This window comes from Nicotiana sylvestris, chromosome 6 (genome assembly GCF_000393655.2).
Source record: "Nicotiana sylvestris chromosome 6, ASM39365v2, whole genome shotgun sequence".
Classification (NCBI taxonomy): domain Eukaryota; kingdom Viridiplantae; phylum Streptophyta; class Magnoliopsida; order Solanales; family Solanaceae; genus Nicotiana; species Nicotiana sylvestris.
Genome location: NC_091062.1, coordinates 183,705,848 through 183,724,974, shown reverse-complemented (window position 1 = coordinate 183,724,974; position 19,127 = coordinate 183,705,848). Strand labels below are relative to the sequence as shown.

The 19,127-nt window shown below is 41.0% G+C and overlaps 2 protein-coding genes across 2 annotated transcripts; both read right to left on the bottom strand.

Moving 5' to 3' along the window:
• Window positions 1–841: 841 nt before the first annotated feature.
• On the bottom strand, window positions 842–2,256 carry LOC138871785 (uncharacterized). Its single transcript, XM_070149685.1, has 3 exons — window positions 1,822–2,256; window positions 1,375–1,707; window positions 842–1,270 (listed from the first exon to the last, which is right to left on the bottom strand). Exons 1-3 carry the CDS (start codon window positions 2,254–2,256, stop codon window positions 842–844), a joined length of 1,197 nt encoding a protein of 398 aa, XP_070005786.1.
• A 295-nt stretch (window positions 2,257–2,551) lies between these two features.
• On the bottom strand, window positions 2,552–4,470 carry LOC138871784 (uncharacterized). The gene is made up of 3 exons (XM_070149684.1): window positions 4,021–4,470; window positions 3,523–3,826; window positions 2,552–3,237 (listed from the first exon to the last, which is right to left on the bottom strand). The coding sequence occupies exons 1-3, from the start codon at window positions 4,468–4,470 to the stop codon at window positions 2,552–2,554; spliced, it is 1,440 nt and encodes a 479-aa protein (XP_070005785.1).
• Window positions 4,471–19,127: the final 14,657 nt, after the last annotated feature.

Sequence of the window (19,127 nt, the reverse complement as noted above, 5' to 3'; positions counted from 1 at the left end):
CATGGGTCTTCGTACGAAAAGGACTTGATATCCTACTTGAAAGGATCTTGGGAGGACTCTTTTGTTGAAGGCGCGAGACAATCGAGCTTGATAATATTCAAGACTCTGTTGAGCTTCTAACCTCTTCTCATCAAAAACCTCCAACTCTACTAATCGAAGTCAAGCATTTTCTTCATCAGTGATCCTTTCTTGAATAGCCAGTCGTAACGAAGGTATTTGACGCTCAAGTGGCAAGACGACTTCAACTCCATAAATGAGTGAATAAGGAGTCTCCTGTGTTGGTGTGCGGTGAGTCGTCTTGTATGCCCATAGAAATTCTTCCATACGGTCATTCCAATCTCGTTTGGATTTGGAGATGACTTTGTTTAACAAGTTGCATAGAGTTTTGTTGAATGCCTCAGCTAGACCATTGGTGGCAGCATTGTACATCGAAGAGTTACGTTGCTTGAAGCCAAAGAGATCACAAATCTTGTTCATCAAGCTATTATCGAATAGCTTTCCATTATCCGTTATTATGTAACAAGGAATGCCAAAGCGATAAATAATGTTTACTCGGATGAAACTTGCAACATTTTCCTTCTTTACTTCCTTAAGAGCAACAACTTTAACCCATTTTGAGAAGTAGTCAATTGCGGCCAAGATGTATAGGTGCCCACCAGAAGAGTTTGGTAGTGGTCCAACAACATCCAACCCCAAGCGTCAAACGGCCAGGATGCAACAGTCAAGTGCAACACTTCAGGAGGTTGATGAATAAAATTCGCATGGAATTGACAAGTCTTGCATCTTCGAACGTAGTCCAATCAATCTTTTACCATCGTTGGCCAATAATATCCCATCCTTTTTATATGGAAGTGGAGCTTTGGTCCAAACTGGTGTGACCCATATACCCAGAATGCGCTTCTTGCAAAGCTTCGAGTGTTTCATCTTCCCCTAAACATCGCAAGAGTACTCCCTCGAATGATCTTATGTATAGGGTATCTTTGTTGTAAAGGAAGCGAGATGCACGAAGACGGATTTCAGTCCTTCTCCGTGGATTTTTTGGAAGTATCCTATAGCATAAGTAGTCGATAATGGGTTGTCGCCATTCTTCTTTCTCAACTTCAGAAACAACGACAAGATGCTTGAGTTCATTTTCTTCACCTTCAGCCTCATTTGGCAGCAGTACTACCCATTTTTGGCAAACAGTAACTTGCGCTTGATCAGGCAGGATTAACGATGAAGCTAGGGCAGCTAAAACATCAGCTTTCTTATTTTCTTTCCTTGGCACATGCTAAATAGTCACATCACCGAGCCACCCCATTAATTTTTTAGCGTAATCATGATATGGGCGTAGTTCAGGCTTCTTGACCTCGTAACTACCTAAAACTGATTGACCACTAACTGAGAGTGACCAAAGACTTGAAATTGCAACCGCTTCATTTCGATAGCCATTTCGAGCCCAAGTATTAGTGCTTGATACTCATCAACATTGTTAGAGCAGAGTTGTGTCAACGTAAAAGAGTAGGGCAGAACTTCACCTTGACAAGTGACAAATACTACACCAGCACCAGCTCCTCCGCGATGTGTAGCACCATCAAAGTACATCTTCCATGGAGGCTGAACTTTAATGACCATGGCGTCCTCATCAGGTAGTTCATCAGTTATCTCCCAATCATCAGGTATAGGGTGATCTGCCAAGAAGTCCGCTAATGCTTGTCCTTTTATAGCCTTTTATGGGATGTACACGATTTCAAATTGTTGAAACTGGAGGTACCACCTTGCTAGTCGATCAGTAAGGACAGGTTTTGACATCACGAACTTGATGGGATTTGCTCTAGAAACCAAAAGAACGACATGAGCTTGAAAGTAGTGCTTCAACTTTTGGATTGAGAAGACTAGCGCCAAACATAACTTTTCAAACGGCGAATAATTCAGCTCATTTGGTGTCATCATCCTTCTCGAGTAGTAAAGGGAGTTTTCTTTCCCTTCACTATTTTCTTGGGCCAACAACGCTCCAACAAACCTTCCTTGTGCTGAAATATATAGTATCAGCGACTTTCCAAGTATATGGGCTGCCAAAACTGGAGGCTTCATCAAGTAGGATTTAATGCTCTCAAAGGCATTGCTATACATTTGGTCCCATTTGAAAGGGACACCTTTCTTCATAAGGCGAATGAATGCTTGGCACATCCCAACTATGTTTGAGATGAATCTTATAAGGTATGCTAGCTTTCTTCGCAGACTTTTCAATTCATGAATGTTGCGGGGCTCAAGCATTTTTAAGATTGCATCTACTTTAGTTTGATCTATTTTAATCCCTCGATGTCAGACAATGAAACCCATGAACTTTCCGAAGGTAACTCCAAAGGCGCATTTTAATGGATTCATCCTAAGTTGGTGTCTCCGGAGCAACTCAAACACCATTCTCAAGTCTTTCAAGTGGTCGCTTTTCTTTCTTGATTTTACACCAAGTCATCAACATAGCATTCGACATTCTTGTGTAGAAGGTCATCAAAGATATTCTGCATAGCTCTTTGGTAAGTAGCACCAGCATTTTTCAAGCCAAAAGGCATTACCTTGTAGCAATAAATACCCTTGGGGTACGGAATACGGTAAGCTCTTCATCTTTTGGCGCCATGTGAATTTGGTTATAGCTTGATGAACCGTCCATAAATGACATTGCCTCATACCCTGTAGTAGCATCGATCATCAATTCTAGAATAAGAAGCGGGAACTCATCTTTTGGACATGCATTGCTAAGATCCCTAAAGTCAACGCACACTCGAATTTGGCCATTTTTCTTCCTTACAAGGACAATACTTGAAACCCATGTTGGGTATTTAACTTCACGAATAAAGCCAGCTTCGATGAGTTTGTTAACTTCGATTTTAATAAAGGGAACCAAGTTCGGCCTAAAATGCCTTTGAGCTTGTTTAACAGGGCGAGCACCATTTTTGACTGCAAGGTGATGGACTGCTATTTTCGGGTCCAAGCCAGGCATCTCTTTGTAAATCCAAGCAAAGACGTCCCTAAACTCCTTGAGTAACTCAATATATGTGCTCTCTTCATCATCTTCTAGTAAAGTACTTAGGTAGGTGGGTCTTGGTTCTTCATCGGTGCCAAGGTTAACTTCTTTTAAGGCATCAACTGTCGTCTTCACTCCTTCTTCAAGTTCGGGTGGATCATCTTTCGCATCTTCATCTTGAGGGTCCCCATCGTTGAAGGATATGTGATAACATGGTGAAACATCCTCCAATTCTGCGTTATCCTCCATTGAAGATGGAACACCATTCTCGCCTTGTACAGTAACATGATACGAAGAACCCACACTTTCTTCATCTTTGTCACGTTCCTTAGTGTAGACCATGGTATATGGCTTTACCTTTAGTACTTCTTTACATGAAACCACAAGTTTTGTTTGTCGCCTCATTCTAGAAGGAACTAAACTTTGGAAATCCTTAGAGATCTTCTGGATTTTGGGCGAAGCGGGTGTTTTTATGCTTTGAAAATTTCTCTGGAACTTATTCCCCTTCTTTTATGGACCCAATCTTTCAAGCACGGAGGTCCTCACAGGTGATTTTCCAAGTCGATCAAAGACAGAAGGCTTGTCAGAAGCGGCATATTCATTTTCTACAGTGATATAATTGCTATTCGCCCTTCTTATGGAGATGCACACCGGTGACGGTTGATTGTATCCCAGATCTTCACGTGGTTGTCTCATTGCAGCTTCTGATGGTAGCTTCCCTAACTTTGACGGCTCATTGGGATTGTATCCAGCTTTTGCAAATAGCTTGTAAGCGTTAGGGTCAAAACCTTCATCTGTTCGCTTTGTAGGGAGTGCCACATTCTGCAAATGATTTTGTGCTACAAACCCTGCAAAAGGCTTCGAGGATAACTTTACTACCTCAATTTGTTTTACCGGAAGAGTTAACTCCTTTACCTCAATTTCTTCCTTCTAGGGACATTTTGGAGCGCGGGGCTTATTTTCTTTCCATGAGATGCAATATCCCCTTTACGAGATTTATTCATGTTGGCATGTACCTCCTCAGTAATAGCTTTGAATTTATCAATAGTCACCTCAACTCTTTTAGTTATGGTCTCGTCATTATTTCTTTTCATGCCATCATCAACTTTTATCTTCTTCACAATACGGTTCTTCAAGTAAAACTTTGCATCTGCAAAATGTGACTCTGCCTCAGTGAATGACTCATCATCAGCAACTATCTTCCTCTCGACTTCACTCTCGTAGTATTTTAAACATTGATGGTAGGTAGATGGAACCACTTTATTCTCATGTATCCAAGGCCTTCCAAGTAAGACATTGTATGAAGTCTTCGCGTCGACTACATGCAGCCATGCACTTGATTGCATATCTTCAATGGTGATTTCTAGCCTGATCGCATCTATGTCTCTTTGCCCCCCTTGGTTGAATCCTTGAATCATCACATGACTTTCTGAGAGTTCGTTCATGGGAATACCAAGTTCTTTCATAGTGCAAATTGGCAAAATTTCACTGAGGATTCTCTATCAACCAAAATTAGATTTACCCTTTCATCACGCATATAGCCAACCAAGTACAATGGGCGATTATGAAGAGTGTCACCTAGTAGAAGATCGTCATTTGTGAACGTGACTTTTTCCTCACAAGCATTAACTTCTTGAGGAGTGGACTCGATGAGATTTTCCGAAGATGGAGCCAATGGTAGGTTATCACTCTTTTCTTCCCCTTTATCGGCATTGCAACAAGAGGCCTCAATACCATCACGGGAAATCTTTGTGCGGAACTAAGATGGCAAGAAATCCTCCAAGGTCATTATATGTCGTGGCTTTTGAGGGTGGTGCATCTCCACTTTTGCTTTCTTCAAGGTGGTGCATCTCCACTTTTGCTTTCTTCAAATGCCTAACTAGATTCCTTTTCATTGGTATTTTTACCATCATCTTCCTTGTTGGTTGTTCTATTGATTCTTTTCGTGGGCTCCTTTTGTGGCGCCTACGATGAGTCACCAACGTCCAACCTTTATCATCATCACGTTAATCGTCTTCAACTTTGTTGTTCTCCAGTAATTTTTCATTTTTTATTCCTTCTAAACTGCATAACTCATCTAGACTGAATGAACCAAAGGTGATAGAGACTTGGTTCGCGCTTGCTTTCTCATCTTCAAGCACGATATTCTTTTCACGGGCCAAGTTCATAACTTTGTCCTTGAAGACAAAACACGTCTCCAGAGGGTGGCTTACAAGTCGGTGATATTTGCTGTAATTTGGGTCATTCTTTTTCCCAGCTTCATTTGGTCGCTTCATCTCTGGAAGCTCAATGAGATTTAACTCCAGGAGTTCTTCGAAAATGGCTGGCACATCAGAATCCAGAAATGGGTACTCTTTCTCTTGCATTTCTTTTAGAGTCAACTTTCCACTTGGCTTATCCTGAAAAGAAGTGGATTTCATACTCTACTTCTTGCTCTCCTTCGTTGTGAACTTCACAGGTGACGTGTTGACATTCATAGCTTCTTTGCTTTCAGACTTGGGTATGAACTTGCTCCACTTCCTGACTTCCTTCTTGTCATTCCCTTTGCGAGGTTCATAGATGGGCATCCTTTCATTTCCAGTGGAGGCCATGATCAATTCCATATCACGGGCACGAGTTGCAAGTTCTTCAAATGTGCCAGGCTTGATACCTTGCAAGATGTAGCACAATCCCTAATGCATGCCTTGGGTGCACATCTCTATGCATGAAGCTTCACTAGGCTTGTATTTGCAGTTGAGGCTTGCATTCCTCCAATGATTGATAAAGTCGATAACTGGTTCCCCTTTTGTTGACGAGTATTTGTTAGTTCTATCATACTCACAGTACATCTCGTACTATAAAAGAGATTGAGGAACTCTTGCTCTAGTTGATCCCAACTATCGATAGATCCATCCTCGAGGTCTGTGTACCAGTCAAACGCATTCTTTTAGCGAGCGGATAAACTGCTTAATGAGGTAATCTCCAAAAGTCCTAGCATTGTTGCATGTCTCCACGAAGTGCGCCATATGTTTCTTTGGGTTACCTTTACCATCAAACTGTTGAAACTTTAGAGGTTGATAGCCAACATGCATCTTCAACATATCGACCTTTGCAGTGTACGACTTTGCATATGTAAGGGAGGATTTGGCAGCAACCTCATATTTGTTCTTAATGGTTCCTTCAATGAACTCCTTCAGTTGATCGATTGGAATCATCACTTCAGATGAGATAGGGATAGCCTTAGTGGATGCTACTTCTCTTAGGGGAAAGTCACTCTCTAGAACTTTTGGGAGCTTGTCGGGTGCATGGGTGAATTCTTCTTCCATCAAAATTCCCACCCTGTCTGTTAGCTTGTCAATTCTAGCCTCTTGATTTTGCATGCATTTGGTCAAGCCAGCGATTGCTTCCGTCAAGTTTGCCAACTGCTCCTCTACAGATGAAGTATTTGTCGCCATGGCTTGCATGATTGTCGTGGACGACGGAGAGTAGCTTGTATTTTCACACATATTAATATTGGCTCACGCTATGTGGTGTAAGTGGGGAGGATCCATCACTTGAAGCATCATCATCTTCCTTCATTGTAGAGTGCTTGGATCCGGAGAGGTTAAGTAGAGCAAGAGTTTTCTTGATCTTTTCAGCAACATTGCTTCCTCCTTTAGGTGCGTTTGTGGAAGATCTTGTTCCTCTTGAGGATGAAGATCCGAAAACAGGCGTTGATCCGGATGGCACTTGGGGTGCTTGTTGTCCTAAAGAGCTCACTTTGCTCCTCGTAACTGGTCCAAAGCTCCCAAAGGTAACATCGAGGATGCTTTCTACATCAACATAGAACCTGGAGTTAGCAGCCTTGGTGGAAGTTAAATCGGAGTTAATTTTCTTTGAAGCCATTTCAATGTTCTTGGACTTTGGTGATTGAAAAGTTGAGATGAGAGGTAGAGATTGTCCCACTAGGGGTGCCAGAATTTATGATAATAAATTACGTCGAGAAAATAAAATTAGGGCCGAAAAATATTGCAACAATCGTAGTATTTGATTTCAAATAATATGAGTGTACAATCTATATGATTCCTCTGATTCTACTTTTCTAATATAAATTCAAGGGCCTTTGAGCTTGATCTTGAATTCGAATTTGATTTATCCGTCGCGAACACTTTGATTGTTGCCACGAATTGTATCACGAACAAGTAGCCTTGATCTTGAATGCCTTGTATTTAATTTGACTTCGTTTTTGATCTTGAATACTTGAATTGTTCTTCGTTCTTGAGCTTGAACTTGATTTGTTCTTTGTTCTTGAGCTTGAATTTGATTGCTTAAAGCTTGAAACTTGTAGAGAAATTTGCGGCGTTTGATCCACGAGTTCTTTCTTGCTACTCGTTGTAATTTCTGGTGTCTTTTCTGGGTTATGGAAACCCCTATTTATAGTTGTGGAATGGAGAAGTTGTGATAAGAACAAACTCTTTCCGACCAATCAAATTGAAGTGTGACATGACTGCATTTGATTGGCCAGAACATGTCACTTGCACATGTAGCGCGGTTTCATTGGCCATTTGATGTGACTTGGCATGCCTTGTCATTTTGACACGTGGTATGATCCTATTGACGCTTTCATTTGACTTTGCGCTCCACGTCATTTGGCACGTGGTACCAAACTGGGCCTCTAGGAATATGATCTTGGGCTTAATGAAGTGGGCTCATCACTTTAGCCCAATTAAATGGGCTAGCCTAATGGATTAAGGCTTATTTATTTAACCCATATATATATTGGACTTATATATATAATTTCATTATATTAGCCCATAATATTTATTTGGACCAATAAAATTCAAATTATTTTATAAATTTTATTTTAATAAAATTTATATGCCTACAAATTAAAAGTAAAAAATAAACCTTTTAAGTTTAGCCATAGAAGACACTTGGTGTACATGCTTTGAATCAGCAAAGATATTCTATTATTCCCTTAGAAATTAAGATGAATATATATAATTCTTCTTTGAAATATTAACTATAACAGGTTAATTAGCACTCAAGAAGAGTGCAATATTTACAAGATCAATTCTCTTTCGAGAGACAAGTGAGGCTTGCTCAGTTAGTTCTTGGGTTCGAGTCACGCTGGAGGGAAAAATGTGAAAACACTATAAATCCTCCTAAATTGAGACGAAAAAAAAAGAAGGAAAAAAATCCTCTTTCAAGAAACAACCTGAATGAGAAAACAAATGAAATGTAATCCTATTAAAATACAGGCTAGCAAATTAAAACAATCTCCTCCTTTATAAGTAGCAAGATAATATATTTCTCTTAAATTATTTACTATCGTTTAAACCACATTCTAAAAATTTCTAACTGATCACGTGTAGCTGTCTTGTCCTTAAACCTTCTCTTTTCTTGCTGGTTCTCATTATCACTCTCTTCCGGTAGTATTCCCCATGCCAATTTGATCATTGGATTCCTTGTCTTGTCTTCAATTTGTCCCCAATATACTCCCAAAAATCGCCCATACTGCTTCAGCTTCTGTCATATAGTCTAGTAAAGCATATTTGTCCCTATCATTTTCATTACAATTTCGGGTGTGATGTATATCTCTTCGACTAACTTTAAGGATTTTGTCAAGTACTAGTGTTGTTCTTCAATTTCTGATCATGCACTGTTCCAAATTGTCTCGGTTCCCCATCATAAAAACCAATCAAGAAGAATTAAACGTCTGCCTAACCGTTTAAACTATATACAAATCATCAATGGATATATAATATATGTATAATTCATTTATAATATGTTTATAGCAGTATATAATCAGTGTATAACAGCTAGAAAAAATGAATAGTAAATTAATCAGACTGGCTAATTGTGCCCAAGTAGCCCAATATGCATGGCTATGGCTAGTGCTGGATAAGGGCAAACAACTTCAATACAGGTCCTAAACTATTAGAATAACATTTGGGAGAAATTAAGATTTCCATATCTTGAGGGGCAAATAAACCAAGCTTTCTCTAACCAACAAATTCCATTATTAAGTGTGTAATATATACTTCAAAATCATTCGACCAACTAAGTCCCATTTCCAAACTAGTTGAAGTCGATTGTTGACGTTTCAATCTTCTGTGTGTTCGTTGCACTCTATTCAAAAGCATATTAGTACATGTTCTATATAATGCAGTTTTTCAAAGAATTCTAACATATTTTTTTCTCACATTGACCGTGAACATATCACATGACCTTCTTTATGTTAATATTTTTCTACCAAATTAAAGATAATAAGCTCACCACCCCATTGAAACTCAAATTATGTTGAAAGATTGAAGATATTAATGGCTTAGGATCAAAGAGCGTGGGAGCCATGCAGCCGAGAAAAGGGAAACAAAGCATAGAACGTAAATATATGTAAACTTAATGATCACATAAACAAAATTTAATGAGGTATAAAATAATTTATAACTATTTATAGTAACTTAGTTACGTACCATTAGACATAGGAGAAATTAAAAAATAACCAGAATTACAAGTGGTCATTCAAAAATAGCCGCAATTTCAAAAGTAATCGAAATTTAGCCACTTTCACTACTAGAAATCCGGGAAAAACGACCACAAAAAGCGACCAAAGTTGGTCGCTTATAAGTCACAAAGCGACCAAAAAGCGTCCAAACTGGCTTGGTCGTTATTTTGTTGGTCGCTTTACCATAGAGACCAATGTTGGTCGCTAATTAGCGACCAACTTTGGTCTCTAAGATAAAAGGACCAAATATTTCGGGTAAACAATATACCGACCAACTTTGGTCGCTTTAATATTTTAATAATATAAATTTAGCGACGAAAGTTGGTCTCTATATTTAAATTACGTTTTTTTTTATTATTGTCCAAAATATAGCGACCAACTTTGGTCTGTAAACCAAATATTATATTTTAAAATCTGGAAAATAGCGACCAAAGTTGGTCGCTTTTTTTTAGTTTTTTTTATTTTTTTTTAAACATAAGCGACCAAAATTGGTCGCTAATTTCAAGATTTTTTTTTTAAACATAAGCGGCCAAAATTGGTCGCTAATTTTAAGTTTTTTTAATAGAATAGCGACCAAAGTTGGTCGCTTTTTAGGAAATCTGGGTTAATTAGCGACCAACCTTGGTCGCTATTGCGCAGAAAATATTTTTTTAAAAGAGAAAAGCAACCAAAGTTGGTCGCTTTTCTGGGTATAATTTTGGCAGAAACTGCCTGTTTTGGCAGCTACACCACCTGCCAGCATACTAAATTCTCTAAATAACAATATAATTCAATTCATAAACTACAATTTCAATACCAAAATCTCCACAACAACCCAACAACAACACAATTTAAAAAACATACTAAAACAAACAAATTAAAGTTCAAGAGAACTAACAAATTAAACTAAGTTAACGCTTATTACACCTAGTTCAAAACCGGTTCTATTTGTCTAGTTCAAAGTATATAAAAGTCAAGGAGTGTTTTGTACAACATCATTATCATCAACGTCTGATGAACTTTCATCACCAAGATGGTATACAAAAGGGTCTACTTGTCGAGGATGGGAAGAACGATCACGGGGAGGACGGGAGGAACGAGCACGGGGATGAAGGAAGGAACACTCATGTCCAAGTTGAGCCTCTGACGATGACTCACGAGACCGGGGAATCGAGAAACCTCCAGAAGCTAGGAGAGATTTTAGCTGCTCTTGCATACCCTGGTACTGAGCTTGCATGCCAATGTACTGAGCATTTCTAAGCTTTTCTCTTTCCTTGGCTGCTTCTAGCTCGGATGTGAGCTTTGTCACAGTCTTCCGCATAGCGGAGAGGCTCTCCCCATGAAGTTGCTCGCCTTGCGAGGAAGTCCCTATTCCTTGCGTTCCACACTTATAGCGATTGAATTTCTAAGTAGGAAGCCCGTATACCTTCCCCTATTTTGGACCGCCAGCAGCCTCTGTCCACATTCTTTAGCATCCTCGTCCGAAGGTTGGATTGGCTCACCCGACTCATTAGGTGGTTGACTGCGTATGAATTCCTCCACGTTAGTTGTGAAGCAACCCTATAAGAAAAATTACATTGAATTAGTATTTCAAAATTTATATAAAAGTAAATCAAAATACTTAATGAAAAGTGAAAACTTACATGTATAGTCGAGGCTCGGCCCTCGACCCACCTTTCTTGATCCGTCTCTTTCTTCTTCTTTACAATATGAGTCTCCTTGAATATCTCATCTTGGTTCATTGCACGCCCCAACTTCTTTTCCTGAAAACTAATAAATTTTAGTTAATAAACAAAATAGATATACTTTGAAAATTAAAATAAATTAAGCAATTACGTACCAATCTTCTTTTTATTGTCCCTAGGTTGATTGCACCTCTAGTGTGCAAGGATCCTCCCTTCTCAGATGCGCGAGCTTTCTTTCCTTTTTCGCTCTTCTCTAAGAACTTTGCGGTAAGCCATAGCCTTTGAAAATCCTCCCATAAATTCTAAAGCAACCAGTCAGGCTTCTGGTTCAACTTTCTAGCTATGGAGAAACTATGCGACAATCACTTGCGAGCTTTGTGATGAAAATTTGCAGCCACTTCCGCGCTATAGCGGTGTTCCCATACACACTTGCTTTGTATTTCAAAAGTTAAATATTATATGGAAATATCATAAATATAAATAATTATACTGCTTAAAAGAACATTTATACCTTAAATTGATTGAAAATTTGCTCCTTCAGCGAGAATGGAAATTCACTCCAAGTCGCGTAAGGGCCATTATAAAGCTTTCTGGTGGCTTTGGTGATTATACTCATAGTAATATTACTCAGGATGAACCTGTAATTTAATAAAAAAACACTTTAATATCTTAGTACAAACTGTACAAAATAATAAACGTAAAAATAACAAATAACTCTTACCCATCACCCTCAAGGACTATGATGATCCTGTCATATTGATCATAATGCACCTCTTCGTCATCATCAACATCACCGTCCGAAGCATGTATATTATAGGCATGTGTAGAAGGTGTAGGGGGGTCAGAGCTACTATCTCGTAGGCGAAGGCATGAAATAGAAGGAGTCGCTGATGAAGATGGCTGCGATCCCTATGACTACGACATAGCTTGATGGACCACAAGTGGCTGTGATATTGATGTCTGTGACCCGAGTGGCTGTGACACGGATGGATGTGATCCATGTGGATGTGACATGATGGATACGATCCATGCGATGCAGATGGCTGCGATCCACGTGGTCGTGAGGCAGCTAGACTGTATACCGAACGTATAGTCCTATGGACCTGTGATGAAAGACCTGGTGTCTGCACGAAGATATAGGGCTCGTGATGCTGTGGCAGCTCAAAATAGCCCTGGGGTGGAGGATAAGACCTAGGCATAGGCATATGCATCTCCGAAGAGGGTGGAAAAGATGCAGTATTATCTTCTACCCTCCTCTTTGCCTTCCTAGCCTTTTCTCGACCCCGAGAACCAGTAGAGTCATTATTACCTCAACCCTTGTCTGTCATCTGCATAATATAATACATATTTAGATTGAAACATATAAGAAACAATCTATAAAAAGAGAGTTATTAAAGAAACCAACTTTTTAAAGCTCATCGACGTATTGTTCCTCGTCCGAGAATTCTTCTTCCTCACTAGTTTGTGCTTCATCAGTTGATTCTTCTTCCTCATTTTCTATAATTATTACTTCATTTATATAAACTTCTTCCAATATGTGTTTAGGATGTTCCAAATCATTTTCTAAAAGTTCGTCCACTATTTAGTGAACACTGGAGATATCTGTCACGACCGGATTTTCACCCTCGGGAGTCGTGATGGCGCCTACTAGTGAAAGCCAGGCAAGCCAACCAACTGAACTATTTACCTTGTTTCCATTTTTAATCCTTTAACAATTATGAAGCAATAACGTGTAGGTAGCGGAATTTATAACAAGCGGAAGAAAAGCAATAAAACTATCCGAATATACATCTAATACAACTGTTTGAACAAATCAATGACAATCACAAAAGAATACCGGCAAGGGAACAATTATATTTCAACAACATCCCGGCAGGGGAACAAAAATATCAAGACAAACATCCCGACAAGGGAACAATAATATGACAATAATATTACTAGACTTACGGGCATGCTTGACACCGATGTATAAATACTTGTCACCATGTCTATGCGTCATACTCCACAATTAACACGTAGAAAATAAGACACGACTCGTAATCCCTCAAGCTAAGGTTAGACCAAACACTTACCTCGATGCCACAAACACAATTCAAGTCTCAATTATCGCTTCATCTCTTGATTCCACCACCAATTCGGTTGTATCTAGCCACAAGTTACTTAATTACGTCAATAAATGCTAAATAAATCAATTCTAATGCATGAAAATAAGTTTTCCAAAGTTTTACCCAAAAAGTCAAAAATTGCCCCCGGGCCCACATGGTCAAAACCCGAGGTTCGAACCAAAACCCGATTACCCATTCCCCCACGAACCCAAATATATAATTTTTTTTGAAATCGGACCTCAAATCAAGGTCCAGATCCCCAATTTTTGAAAAACCTAGGTTCTACGCAAAACACCCAATTTCCTCATGAAAATCATTGATTTTGAGTTGAAATCATGTGAAAAGATGTTAAAGATTGAAGCAAACTAGTTAGAAATCACTTACAATTGATTTGGAGAAGAAATTGCCTTTGAAAAATCGCCCTAGAGTGTTTTGGTTTTGAAAGAGTGTGAAAAATGGTTGAAATGCGTCTAAGTTATGAATTTACATGTCTCTGATGTCGCAATTGCGACCAGGGTTCGCAATTGCGAACCCTTTAGAATTCTAAGATCTTCACATTTGCGAAGAAATTTATCGCATTTGCGACAACCCCTTATTTCTGAGGGGTTCACATTTGCGAAGCAGGGTTCGCATTTGCGACTGGGGCCTTCCGCATTTGCGACTGGGGCCTTCCGCATTTGCGAGCCAAATGGTCGCATTTGCGATCAGGCCTGCCCAGGCCTTTGTTCGCATTTGCGATGGAATTCTCGCATTTGCAAGCCAGGCTTCGCATTTACGAAGCCTGCATACCTGATCATACCAGCTGAAAACCTGCAATTTTCCTAAGTCCAAATTCCACCCCGTGGCCTATCCAAAACTCATCCGAGCCCCCGGGACTCCAAGCCAAACATGTACACCAACCTAAAAACTTCATACAGACTTGCTCGTGCATTCAAATCACCAAATTAACAGCAACAACCATGAATTTACCATCAAAATAATGAAATTACTTAAGAACATCAAATTTCCCATTTTCCTCAAATAAGGTCTGATTCATATTGTTTCAAGTCCGTTTCTTACCAGATTTTGCAGACTTGACTTAAACCACATATAAGACCTGTACTGGGCTCCGGAACCATAATACGGTCCCGATACCATCAAATTTTAAACACATTTCATTTCCAAAATTCATAAATAATTCCAAAAATTAATTTTCTTTAAAAATTAATTTCTCAGGCTTGGGACCTCAGAATTCGATTCCGGGCATACGCCCAAGTCCCATATTTTCCTACGGACCCTCCGGGACCGTCAAATTACGGGTCCGGGTCTGTTTACCCAAAATATTGACCGAAGTCAACTTAAATCCATTTTAAAGTCAAAATTCATCATTTTCACAAATTTTCACATAATGGCTTTCTAGCTACGCGCTCGGACTGGGCACACAAATCGAGGTGATGCCAAAAGAGGTTTTTGAGGCCTCGAAATGCAGAATTTACTTTTTAAAATAAGTGATGACCTTTTGGGTGATCACATCCTCCACCTCTAAAACAACCGTTCGTCCTCGAATGGACAGAAGAAAGAAGTACCTGAATCAGGGAAAAGATGGGGATAACGGTTCCGCATATCGGACTCGGACTCCCAGGTCGATGCCTCAGCAGGTAACCTCTCCACTGAACATGAACAGAAGGAAAACTCTTCGATCTCAACTGACGAACCTGTCGGTCTAGAATAGCTACCGGCTCCTCCTTATAAGACAAGTCCTTGTCTAACTGGATAGTGCTGAAATCTAACACATGGGATGGATTGCCGTGATATTTTCGAAGTATGGACACATGAAACACTGGATGCACAACTGATAAGCTCGGCGGCAATGCAAGTCTGTAAGCCACCTCTCCCACTCGATCAAGAAACTCAAACGGGTCAATAATCCTAGGGCTAAGCTTGCCCTTCTTCCCAAATCTCATCACGCCCTTCATAGACGACACTCAAAGCAATACCCGCTCACCAACCATGAATGCCAAATCGCGAACCTTACGGTCGGCATAACTCTTTTGCCTGGACTAAGCTGTACGAAGCCTATCCTGAATAATCCTGACCTTGTCCAAGGCATCCTGAACCAGATCCGTACCCAACAACCGAGCCTCCCACGGTTCAAACCATCCAACCGGTGACCGACACCGCCTACCATATAAAGCCTTATAAGGAGCCATCTGGATACTCGACTGGTAGCTGTTGTTGTAGGAAAGCTTTGATAAAGGAAAAAACTGATCCCACGAGCCTCCAAAGTCAATGACACAAGCTCGGAGCATATCCTCCAAAATCTGAATAGTCTGCTCAGACTGCCCATCCATCTGAGGATGAAATGATGTGCTCAACTCAACCCCTATGCCCAACTCTCACTGAACCGCTCTCCAGAAATGTGAGGTAAACTGCATACCTCGATCCAAAATGATAGACTCGGGCACACCATGAAGACGAACTATCTCCCAGATATAGATCTCAGCTAACCTCTCGGAAGAATAGGAGACTGCCACAGGAATGAAATGTGCTGACTTGGTCAGCCTATCAACAATAACCCACACTGTGTCAAACTTTCTCTGAGTCTGTGGGAGTCCAACAAAGTCTATAGTGATCCGCTCCCACTTCCATTGGGGAAGCTCAATCCTCTGAAATGAACCATCAGGCCTCTGCTACTCGTACTTAACCTGCTGACAGTTCAAATGCCGAGCCATATACGCAACGATATCCTTCTTCATTCTTCTCCACCAATAATGCTGCCGCAAATTCTGATACATCTTCGCGGCGCCTGGATAAATAGAGTACCAGGAACTATGGGCCTCCTCTAAAATCAACTTGCGAAGCCCATCTATATTAGGCACACAAACTCGACCCTGCAATCTCAAAACTCCATCATCTCCTAAGGTAACCTGCTTGGCACCTCTGTGTTGCACTGTGTCTCTAAGGACGCACAAATAAGGACCATCATACTGCCGATCTCGGATATGCTCCAATAGAGAAGAACGAGCAATCGTGCAAGCTAACACACGACTGGGCTCAGAAATATCCAACCTCACGAACTGATTGGCCAAGGCCTGAACATCCAAAACAAGCGGTCTCCCACCGACTAGAATATAAGCAGGACTGCCCATACTGGCTGACTTCCTACTCAAAGCATTGGCCACCACATTGGCCTTTCCCGGATGATATAAGATGGTGATATCATAGTCCTTTAATAGCTCCAACCACCTTCTCTGCCTCAAATTTAGCTCATTTTTCTTTAACATATACTGCAGACTCTTGTGATCCGCGAACATCTCACATGCCACGCCATACAGATAATGCCTCCAAATCTTCAATGCATGAACAATGGTTGCTAACTCCAAATCATGAACCAGATAGTTATTCTCATGAATCTTCAATTGTCGCGATGCATAGACAATGACCTTGCCATCCTACATCAACACCGCACCAAGTCCAATACGAGATGCATCACAATGAACTGTATAAGGCCCTGAACCTGTGGACAAAACCAACATCGGTGCCGTAGTTAGAGCTGTCTTGAGCTTTTGAAAGCTCGTCTCACACTCATCTGACCATCTGAACTAGGCACCCTTCTGGGTCAACCTGGTCATCGAGGTTGCGATAGATGAAAACCCCTCCACAAACCAACAATAGTAGCCTGCAAATCCCAAGAAACTCTAGATCTCTGTAGCTAATGTTGGTCTAGGCCAGTTCTTGACTGCCTCAATCTTCTTCGGATCAACCTGAATACCCTCCGTTGATACAACATGACCCAGGAATGCCACTGAACTCAACCAGAACTCGCACTTTGAAAACTTGGCATACAACTGACTATCCCTCAAGTCTTAAAAACCATTCTAAGATGCTACTCATGCTCCTCCCGGCTGTGTGAGTAGATCAAAATATCATTAATGAAGACTATCATGAACGAATCCAAGTAAGGCCTGAACACTCGGTTCATCAAATCCATAAAAGCTGCTAGGGCATTTGTTAAACCAAATGACATCACCAAGAACTCATAATGCCCGTACCGAGTGCGGAAAGCTGTCTTAGGGACATCGGATGCCCTAATCCTCAACTGATGGTAGCCAGATCTCAAGTCAATCTTCGAAAATACCTTGGCACACTGAAGCTAATAAAAAAACCATCAATCCTCGGCAATGGATGCTTATTATTTATTGTAACCTTGTTCAACTGCCGGTAATCAATACACATCCTCATCAATCCATCCTTCTTCTTTGCAAACAACATCGGCGCACCCCAAGGCGAAACACTCAGTCTAATGAAACCTTTCTTAAGCAAGTCTTGCAACTGCTCCTTCAACTCTTTCAACTTAGGTGGGGCCATATGATATGACGAGATAGAAATAGGCTGAGTGACCGAAGCCAAATCAATATAAAAGTCAATATCCCTGTCGGGTGGCATACCCAGCAGGTCTGAAGGAAATACCTTAGGAAACTCATGAACAACAGGCGCAGAATCAATAGAAGAAACCTCAGTGCTAGAATCACGAACATAGGCCAAATAGGCCAAACACCCCTTCTCGACCATACGTCGAGCCTTCATATAAGAGATAACATTACGGGTAGAATGACCAGGAGTCCCTCTCCACTCTAAACGAGGCAAACCCGACAAGGCTAAGGTCACAGTCTTGGCATGACAGTCCAAGATAGTGTGGTAAGGTGATAACCAATCCATCCCCAATATGACATCGAAATCAAACATGTTTAGAAGGAGCAAATACGGTGCAAAATAAGATGACATATAGGAGTATGTACATCCCAGATCAAATAAAACTAAAACATCTCTGCTACAAACCAGAACAGTACTTGTGATAACTATATCGGAAGCCTCAACCTGGGGCCTAGCTGGAAGAGCATAACATCGGGCTGGGCCCCACCACCCTGAACTACATCTCTGGGATTGCCTGTTGCTGGCTGGCCTCCACCTCTAGCGGCCTGAGCTCTACCGCTAATACCTCTACCTCCACCTCTAGCACCTCTACCCCCACCTCTAGCTGGTTGGACGGGCTGTGGAACACTCGGTGCCTGAGCCATGGCACGAAAACCTTGATGCTGAGAGTTGCTCGATGCTCAAGGGCAATATCTAGCAATGTGCCTTGTGTCACCACAAGTAAAACAATCCCTTAGCTGCTGGGGCTGATGACCCTGGAAACTGTGAAGTGGCGGTGCACTGTAGGTCTGCTGATCCGAATACTGCATATGAGAACCATGACCACCTGAAGCACCGTGAGAAACTGAAGTGCTGGCTGAAAAGACCTAGGAGGATGGCCTCTACAATACGAATCCTTGCCTCCAGATGAGGTACCACTGAATCAGCCTGAATGACGAGGCCTCTTGTTAAACCCCTGACCACCTCCCTGCGATAGAACCATCTTAACTCTCCTGGCCACATTGGTCACCCCCCTAGAAAGAAATCTCACTCCCTGTCTCCTTGCCCATCTGAAGTTGAATCGGTTGAATAAGTCCCTCAATGAACGTTATCACCCTCTCTCTCTCGGTGGGAAGTATGATAAGAGCATGACGAGCCAAGTCGATGAATCTGGTCTCATACTGAGTAATGGTCATAGAACCCTGCTAGAAACGCTCAAACTGCCTCCGATAGGCCTCTCTCTGAGTGATGGAGAGAAACCTTTCCAGAATTAGCTAAGTAAACTGCTCCCAAGTCAAAGTTGGTGATCCGACAGGTCTAGCCAAGTAGTAATCTCTCCACCAAGTCTTGGCGGATCCAGACAAGCGAAAAGTAGCAAAATCGACCCCATTGGTCTCCACTATCCCTATGTTCCTGAGAACCTCATGACGGCAATCTAGATAATCCTAGGGATCCTCAGAAGATGCACCGCTGAAAGTAGTAGTGAAGAGCTTGGT

Excerpts from the sequence above, each read along its gene's own strand:
- LOC138871785 (XM_070149685.1), bottom strand. The coding sequence starts at position 2,256 with ATGCTTGAGCCCCGCAACATTCATGAATTGAAAAGTCTGCGAAGAAAG. Across the intron at positions 1,708-1,821 it reads AAGCTCATGTCGTTCTTTTG|GCTATAAAAGGACAAGCATT; the intron begins GTTTCTAGAGCA and ends ATCCCATAAAAG. Across the intron at positions 1,271-1,374 it reads TTGGTCACTCTCAGTTAGTG|CATGTGCCAAGGAAAGAAAA; the intron begins GTCAATCAGTTT and ends GTGACTATTTAG.
- LOC138871784 (XM_070149684.1), bottom strand. The coding sequence starts at position 4,470 with ATGAAAGAACTTGGTATTCCCATGAACGAACTCTCAGAAAGTCATGTG. Across the intron at positions 3,827-4,020 it reads TCAAAGCTATTACTGAGGAG|AATGTGGCACTCCCTACAAA; the intron begins GTACATGCCAAC and ends AATCATTTGCAG. Across the intron at positions 3,238-3,522 it reads CTCCGTGCTTGAAAGATTGG|AATTGGAGGATGTTTCACCA; the intron begins GTCCATAAAAGA and ends AGGATAACGCAG.